Source organism: Loxodonta africana, chromosome 18 (assembly GCF_030014295.1).
Source record: "Loxodonta africana isolate mLoxAfr1 chromosome 18, mLoxAfr1.hap2, whole genome shotgun sequence".
NCBI classification, from domain to species: domain Eukaryota; kingdom Metazoa; phylum Chordata; class Mammalia; order Proboscidea; family Elephantidae; genus Loxodonta; species Loxodonta africana.
Window position 1 is genome coordinate 22,861,147 of NC_087359.1, and position 9,140 is coordinate 22,870,286.

At 40.0% G+C, this 9,140-nt stretch overlaps 1 protein-coding gene across 1 annotated transcript; it reads right to left on the bottom strand.

Annotated features, from left to right (window-relative positions):
* Positions 1-1,558: 1,558 nt before the first annotated feature.
* On the bottom strand, positions 1,559-5,487 carry KCNJ16 (potassium inwardly rectifying channel subfamily J member 16). Its single transcript, XM_003417285.4, has 2 exons — positions 5,221-5,487; positions 1,559-4,725 (listed from the first exon to the last, which is right to left on the bottom strand). The coding sequence occupies exon 2, from the start codon at positions 4,629-4,631 to the stop codon at positions 3,372-3,374; it is 1,260 nt and encodes a 419-aa protein (XP_003417333.1). The 5' UTR covers positions 4,632-4,725; positions 5,221-5,487; the 3' UTR covers positions 1,559-3,371.
* Positions 5,488-9,140: the final 3,653 nt, after the last annotated feature.

A 9,140-nucleotide genomic window follows, 5' to 3' on the forward strand; every position in this document is an offset into this window, starting at 1 on the left:
TGACCAGAATGGCGTCAACCACAGGGAACCTGGGAAGCATAGATGTATTTTATTTGTTAACCTGAGAACATTGTTGTCCCAAATAAAATTGGGTATTTGTTAGTCAGGAAAAAGGAGAGAATTGGATATTTAATGAAATGAGAATTAAAAATATCTCCCTCACTGTTTTGCTGTGGAAATTAAGCCTATCTATGTAAAGAATCTGAAACCCTGGTGGCATAGTGGTTAAGTGCTACGGCTGCTAACCAAAGGGTTGGCAGTTCGAATCCGCCAGGCGCTCCTTGGAAACTCTATGGGGCAGTTCTACTCTGTCCTATAGGGTCGGTATGAGTCGCAATCGACTAGACGGCACTGGGTTTGGTTTTTTGGTTTTATGTAAAGCATCTAATAGCACATGATGAATTGATGGCACATGAAAATGGTCATTTCGTCTCCCTCTCCATGCTCACTCATTCCCCAAGGGCCCACTTCACAGATGATAGCATATGGTGGAGCAAAGCCTTGATGCCACAATTTGTTTTCCAGCCAGGTAACTCCACTGAATAATTTCATTTATAGGGAGAAAATGGGTGTAATAAATGGAAAAAAAAAAAAAAACTTATGTCTTACCATTGGCCAAACCAAAAACCACAGCTGTTCTTGTTAAGTCAATCCCGACTCATCTCAATCTTATGTGTTTACAGAGTAGAACGCTCCACGGGGTTTTCTCGGCTGTGCTCCTATGGAAGAGGATGGCCAGAATTTCTTCTGTGGTGCCAGTGGATGGGTTTCGTCAACCTTTCGGTTAGTACGTGAGTGTAAACTGCTTGCACTCCCAGGGACCTTTGACAGAGTCAAATCTAGAAATGCCATTTTGCACAAAGCCTTCTTGCAACACTTAAACAAGCAACTGATTGTTACTTCAGATGTTGTCTTTTACAAATTGTTAAAAATCCATTAAAAAAAAAAAAAAAAAGAAAGGTTTACAATATTGCTTATGTTCTAATTCTATGAGGTGGCATTATCATTGATGGTGCACTGTACCCTACGCTGACCGTATCCATACACAGAGTTTCCATCACTTGGAATGTAGTTATATGCATACACTTTTTGCATAATTTTAAGATCTTTATTATTAAGTAACTCCTTGGGGCATCAAAGTGTGTTATGAATCAAAACAGAAAATCAGAGACAAATATTACATATGAATGCTGATTTTACATTCTTTGCTGGCTGAGAGGATTTGATTGTGGAGGCACACAATACAGCTGGATGTATTTCATGCCCCTATTCTGATATTAACAAGGCAAGCATCGAGGATAGGCAGAGTCCAGGAAGCCAAGTGAAGTGAAATGAAACCAAAAGTTTGTGAAACCAGCTACAACAGAGTCATTTTTACTTGTTGTGGGAGTGGTTGTTTTCTACTGAGTAGACTGCATCACTCTGATACAGCTGAGTAGTTGCTGCGGCAAAATCCAAATCTCTAGTGTGTAGGAAACTTAAAAAATAGATTTTGCATTCCTGAAGCAAGACAGAAAAAAAGTGCACTAGTTAGAGCTCTGATATTAAGCTTCAGGATTTTTGCAACTTGTGTCTTGAGCAAATCTATCCATAAAATAGGAATAGAAGACTGTACATGTGCATTTAAAAAGTAACTTTAATTGCTCATAGGTCAGAAAAAGGAAGAAAGAAAGGAAGGGAGGGAGGGAGGTAGGGAGGGAGGGAGGAAGAAAATGAAAAAAGAAGAAAAAAAGAAAAGATAATTACTTTATACATCTATGTATTTTGCCCTTGTTAGTAATCTTGAACTACGCCTCAGTTCAATCAACTTGTGGCTTAATTTAAATGCAGAGAGAGAGAAAGGAAGAGAGGGAGAAAGAGAGAGAGAGATTGGGATTTTCCAGTAAGAGCAAAAAATATGTGTCTATGTATTAAAATAAAACAAATAAAAACTGTGGCATTTACGTATTGCCAGTGCAGCAGCAATGAAAAAAAAAGATAATTCTGAATGTAGCTAATAACTCTTTACTTTATAAAGCTCAGAGATACTCTTCACTCCTAGATGATCGTGGTTAAATAAATCGTGATTGATATCACTTAGCATAGAAATAAAAAAAAAAGAAATAGAGAATATAAATTTATCTCACGCTCTAAAATTTAAGAAATTCTATAGCACTCAGCTTATTGACTTAATTTGCATTCAAATCATCTTAATTATATTTCAGAAAATCACCAATTAAAATAACTCTTCCAAGCTCAGTGGAAAAGGGTCTCCAAATCCACAACTGGGGTCATTTATGTCTTGTATGGTAATCAAGACAGGAAGCATACACAACTGCTCTTGGCATAGACAAACAATCCCACACCTAGCTCCCCCACAAAGACAAAAAACAAAAATGGTCCCATCCCTTATGTTGCCAGCCAAGGCTGCTGTCTTTCAGGGCACATGCACAGAACATTTTCTCTCAAAAGCTTTCCCAATGTTTATCACTGCTGTCCAATGCTTCACCCCATCTCTATGCTCCTGAGCCTTCATCTGTCCTTGAAGGAGGTGGGAGGCAGGCATAGGATGTCACTTGATTGAAGAACCTAGTGGTATCATGATTGCTTCATTCCTTCTCTTCCACAGAAAGTCATTTGTTGGAGGTGAATCCGGGTATTTAAGAGAGAAATACTACTCTGAATAATGTCAACTTCTCTTCTGTCTCGAGGGTTAGAGAAAAAATATTTCTAGTAATTATTGATCATTACCTGGGGAAGAACTCTCTAAATTGCCAGCATGGTCTATGTTTTATAGCCACCATGTACGCCAGCTAGTACAAGGCACCAGGAGGTGCAAACATAAGGACTTAAGCTGGTCAATTGATTACAAAGCTAAAGATCTGAACATTACAAGCTATTGAATACCTATCTGGCATTTCTCAGCATTATGTTGTCTATAGGAAATCACTCATTATACTAACAATATTGATACCATTGTACTAGCTGATATTTAAGAATTTTTTATCTATGCTGACTGCTTTTCTTCCTATTTGTATTTACTCTGGCATCCTGCCTTTGTTCCCCATTGCTGAGAATTGTTTCTCCAATGAAAGATATAAGTATATAGGATAATCAAAGGAAAAGAAATTTAAAGTAATCAATTGAGTTTCTTAATAGCATTCCTATTCAAAAAAAAAAAATCCTAGCCCTCCCCCCCCAAAAAAATAATAAAGTTGAAACAATTGTAGACTATGAGATTTTTAGGTTATCTTTTATCAGGTTTAACCTACTCTACTTCTCCCCAGTAACCATAAATCATAGTTACATCATTCTTTAAAAGTCATGTTTACAGCTAAGCTGACGGGAGGGTAAAATGATTGTGCGGTAGCCCTTGTAATTACAGTTTAAGACTACATTTGGGATTCTACAGTGATTCTATTTAAAGTTACGAGGGCTTTCTGATAAGGCACTTCCTTACACTCATCCACGGCAGAGGTAGTGGGCTCCTCGGGGTTTTCACAGCTGCTGACAATGGCAACTGCACTAAATGACCTTCGCCTGACCTTGGTGTCTGAAGTGCTGGATCCTTGGACTGGTGGTGCTTTTTCCATGTTTTGGAGCTGCTGATCTTTCCAATCCAATTGTTTAGCACTGCAAAAAGGAGCATAAACTTCAACACTCCCCTCAAACTGTAAGCAGTTCACTTTGTAATACTTTCTCTTAACTTCCAAGACATCATGAAACCTGTGGCCCCAGAGAATTTCTCGGGGGACATAGGAACTTCTGGATTGGTGAGATGTTCCAGTAGAATCACCAGTATAGATGAATGTCACCAAAATCTCAAAGTTGTCTTTGGCCACTGCTTTGCGGTCAAGGGCATAAAGAGGGCTCTCATGGTCAATTTCATGAACAATAGTTACTGGTGTGACAAGGATGATCTGGTCATTGACTAACTTTAGGTCTTTAAATGCCATTGTCATCCGTCCTTCGCTGTCTTCTGTGTAGCGGAGAAGTTGGGCTCTTACTGTTCCTTCTACCACATGGTTTGGTCGGAAATCACCAATGCGCCACGTGAGGCAAAGCTTCCCATCTCTCATGCCTATGAGTGCAAAATAGCTAAACCGAATGGTCTGCGCTCTCTTTCGAGCAGTTGCCATTTTGGCCAAGGCAGCTCCAATGATGAAGGTATTTATGATGCAGCTTAAGATGGACTGAATGATCACCATGAGCACTGCCATAGAACATTCTTCAGTGACACAGCGGTAGCCATAACCTATGGTGGTCTGGGTCTCCAGGGAGAACAAAAACGCCCCTGTGAAAGAATGGACGTTGTCCACACAAGGTGTGACGGCTGGATCATTCAATAGATCTCCATGATGAAAGGCTATTAGCCAAAAGATAGTGCCAAAAATCAACCAGGAAAGAATATAAGACAAAGAAAATATAACAAACATATGGCGCCACTTGGTGTCCACAAGAGTGGTGAAAATGTCGACCATATAGCTTCCCCATTCTCCAAAAATGTGCTTGAAATACACATTACAACTGCCATCTTTGTGGAGCAGGCGTCTTCTTGCTCTTCTTTTCTCAGCTATAATGTGTTCTGGGGGGTAGAATGGATATTTAGGGTTCACGTTTACAATCCGATGGCCGCCACCGTAATAGCTCATTCTTTCCTATGCCCTCACTGCATCAAGATAAGTTTTGCAGTAGTAAATCGTTCTAGGCGTGTTGCTATTTGTTGGTTTGGTGTTCAGTTAACACCTAAAAAAGAAAATTAAGCACACTTTAGCTTTCAATTTCCATCCTTAATGCAATTCACCAAATTCGAAGCCACTTTATGCCACCTGAAACAGCTAAGTCAACATTTGAACGACAGAGACAGTATTGATTACTCATTTCAGTTCAAAATTCAACTCAGTCATCAGAGAAACAAAATATGCAATTAGAGAAAATAGCATTTCTCCATATGCATAAGGTTTTCAGTAAACACTGTGATTATCCCAAATGAAACCTTGCTACCTTTTCTGACCTGACATAAAAACAGTATTTTTTGCTTCTTGCCTGAGAACATTTAGAAAACAAAGTAATCCACAATCTAAAGAGGCAAAATATAACTCAGCTATTTGGCTAGCAGTCTGTTAAGCTTTCTAGCTGTTGAAGCAAGGTGGTTTTCCTTAGAAGGATGCCATTAAAATTTTCTATCTTTATGTTATAATTTAAGTTACATACTGGTTGCTGTAATAAGTAGTACCTCACCTTCAGCACCTGCTGTTTCCTCTGTCTTCTACAGAGACTTTTCTTCCTTGAACACTTCCCAGGACAGAATAGAACCAACAGGGATGCCTACTTCAGATTAAACTCCTTTTCCCCTAGCTCCACCTTTGGTTGTGAAAGAAAAAAAACAAAAACAAAACTCTGTGAACCCCACCGGAGTCAAAACCACTCCCAGGCAAACATTCAGTAAGGTGTCAAATTGCCTTTGTCTTTGTCTTTATTCCATAACATCCATCTTTTTTTTTTTTTTTTTTTCCTTTTTGACACTGGCAGCTCTTCTCTTTCCCTCTGAATAGAAGGAGAAATTTTGCCAAAGTTGCTAATCTTGTTTCCCTCTTAAAGGGAGCATGCTACAAATGAACACTGCTCTGTAGCTCTTCGGTGTTTGCCTGATGCTTTCTTTAAAGCCATCCCAAGCAAAGTCATGTTTCTCCCTCCAAAGGCAGTCTTTAAAATATCAAGTTCGAACATAAAGTTCATATCAGGTTTAGCATCCATGGGATGGGCCACTCCGTTTCCCAGCTTAAGTCTAAAAGCAAATTTAAAGAATGCCACCTCCAAATGTTCTTTAGTGACTTCTGTGCAAAAAAAGAAGCTCCTGCAGCCCAATTTGAATGGTTTAATAATTATTAGAAAATGTTTTTGGCATAGTCTACCTGTGCCAAATGTGGAGACCAAAGGGGTGGGGGTCCCTTTAAACTAGAAGTCTCTGCTACTCCGCTGAGTGGACAATGCAGTATGAGTAGATATTATTCCTGACATAGAGACCCCCCGTTGGAACCAACCAGAGAAATTAGTCAGCAAGTACTGATGAAGTTTGTTCCTGGTTGCAAAGGAATGAAAAGGGTTAACTTCCCTCCAGTCAAAAAAAGGAATCATTTTTCTCCCTTCTCCAGGGACCAGGCCCACTTCACAATCAACACTTTGTTTGGTGGACCACTTGTGAAGACGGACTCTGTTTACAGACTGGAAATCTTTCCTCAGCCAAAAAACCTGCATGGCAGACGCCAAATTTCCCCCTGAGCACCACCCGTCTGCCACCGCACACACCAACCTCCCTACCTGGGTAGAGTAGCTGCACCCTCCCCTTGGTCAGCACTTAAACCCTGTTTTAGGGGAGACAATTGTATCATTTCAACGCTTGCTAGAACATTAAACGTAAAGTACTTCCACAAATCTCATCCACAATATTCACCATCCATTGTAGGCTCTGACCGGATCTGTGGCTGAATGATACTTTACAAATAGAAGAACCTGCTGTATGACTCCCGGCCTCCAGTCTCTCCCCTGATCCTAGGAGGCACGAGAACGTGATGAATTATAATTGAAGGCCCATGGGATTGCAAATCAAAAAGCATTTCTGAAGATAGGATTGTTTTCTTGTTAAAGGGTTCCAACCCAGTTCCTTAAAGGGAACTGCACACTTCGTGGTGCAGTTTGTGAGTCAGAAAACACAGTTCATAAATCAGGAGCTACTGTGTGATTCTGCTCTTTTCTGCTGCCAAGACAAAAAAAGAAAAAAGTTTTTATTTGAAATGGCATTTGGTTGGCATCATTTTGAATTCCAGTGGTGCCAGCAGCTGTCATAAACAAGCAACTTTTTAAGTACTTTCAAAAGTCTGCTAATCACTAAATGGGGTTTTCAATTAATACATGCTACAAATGAACAGATCTGAGTATGTGGAAAATTTATTCCTGAATAACATAATAATTTCAGGGATACAAACTGCAGCTGTGAGAATCCTGCCCCCAAGCCACCAAGTCCTTTGTTGTGGTTCATTATTGTGGTTGTCAATGTCAGTGTAGGAGCCCTGGTGGCACAGTGGTTAAGCTCTTGGCTGCTAACCGAAAGGTGAGTGGTTTGAACCCCCAGCTGCTCCACGAGAGAAAGACGTGGCGATCTGTATCCGTAAAGATTACAGCCTTGGAAACCCTATGGGGCAGTTCTACATAGCAACCCCCATAGGGTTGCTATGAGTCAGAACTGACTCAGTGGCAATGAATTTGGTTTGGCTTGGAATTTCAACTTATGGAAAATAGGCAGCTCTTATTTCAGTTCAAATACTATTCATCTATTTTCTGATTCTTCAACTGTGTAAATGATACATTTTCTAAAACACAAAATTTTTTTAAGCTAAATGATAGATGATGACCAAACTAATTATATTCACTCATCCATTTTTCAGCCTATGCAATGAGCAAAGCAAGTTTATGGAAACGCTTTAGTCAAAATGGCTAGACCAAATAAGTATTTATTAACCTTTTTTTTTTTTTTTTTAATATGCTGTGTTAATTTGCCCTGACAAGGTACTTCCGAAAAACCAACTGTGGAAAAAGCTATGAAGCACAATTCTACTCTGACACATGTGGGGTTGCCATGAATCCGAGTTGACTTGACAGCTACTGGTTTGGTTTTTGGTTTTTTAATCTACTTTGACTCGTAGGATCTGCTTTTATGCCTCAGCTCTGTATGACTTCAAGGCAGAAGCACTAATTTAGCACACTTCAAATTGGCTATAAGCACAACAGGGAAACTTTGCAACAAAACAAATGAATATCCTCTATAGCGGTCCCGTATCTCAATACATAGCAGTGTCTCAATCAGTGTCACCAAATTAGAAGCAACTCCTCTGCCATTTTGTCACATATTCTCAAAATTCAGCAACTTACCAGGTAGACTACTTTTGTAGATAGTTCTTCAAACTTTTAGGCTTTTCCTTAGAATGTTAAGGATTCAAAACAACAGTGAAGACTTAACAATCCTGTGTCATGCTGATGATGAGATTCTTGTCTCTAGCATCTACTTAACGTACATATATTAACTGTCTACCATGTGAAGTTCTATATGCAACACAAAAAAAGTCCTTCAATATCTTCAGAAATATTTAATTACTGCTGTCCAAGCCCTTCGATGCAAACCCTGGTGGTGTAGTACTTAAGAGCTATGGCTGCTAACCAAAGGGTTGGCAGTTCGAGTCCTCCAGGTGGTCCTTGGAAACCCTATGGAGCAGTTCTGCTCTGTCATATAGGGTTGCTATGAGTCAAAACTGACACAACAGCAATGGGTTTTTTTTTTTTTTTCTTTTTTAAAGCCCTTTGATAGGGAGACCTGGTTGCATAGTGGTTAAGTGGTTAAGGTCGGCAGTTTGAACCCATCAGCTACTCCTTGGGAAAGATGTAGCTGTATGTATCCATAAAGATTACAGTCTTGGAAACCCTATGGAGCAGTTCTATTCTGTCCTATAGGGTCACTAATCCACTGCCTTACCGCCTTGGAGTCAATTCCAACTCATAGCAAATTTATAGGGTTTTTAAGGCTATAAATCTCTATGGAAGCTAACTGCTATATCCTTCTGATGGGGAGCCACCGGTGGTTTCGAACTGCTGAACTTTCTTTTAGTAGTCGATATTTTTAACCACTGCGCCACAAAAGGCTACTAAGATTTGCAATTGACTCCATGGCAAACAGCCACAACAAGCCCTTTGGGGTTAACCAGTATTTTCTTTAGCATGTAAATGTCTCAAGGTGGTTAAACCAAGAAGTCAACAACAGTAATCAAGTTACTTTCCTGAGAACTATTAGATGAGATAAGTTTTGGTGGAAATGTGAGGGCTGATGAGGTAGAGAGTAGAAAAGATGGCCTAATTCCTAGTGAAGATCATTGCCCATGAAGACAGATACACGTGGGTGGAACTCTGTGGGGTATGTGTGCTGGGAGTCACCAGAAGGCTGTGGGAAGTTGGGCCATGTGGGTGGGCCCTAGTTTCTGAGGAGAAAGTCAGAAGGGTGTTAATGAGTAGCACTGAGATCAAACAAGTTGGGCTCTCTTGCTCAAAACCTGTCCCAGGACTTCTTATACTGGAATTATGCCTGAGCCTTATCTTGCCTGGAATCCTCAAAG

What these genes read in the sequence shown, in the direction of transcription:
- KCNJ16 (XM_003417285.4), bottom strand. Translation starts at nt 4,631, where the DNA reads ATGAGCTATTACGGTGGCGGCCATCGGATTGTAAACGTGAACCCTAAA.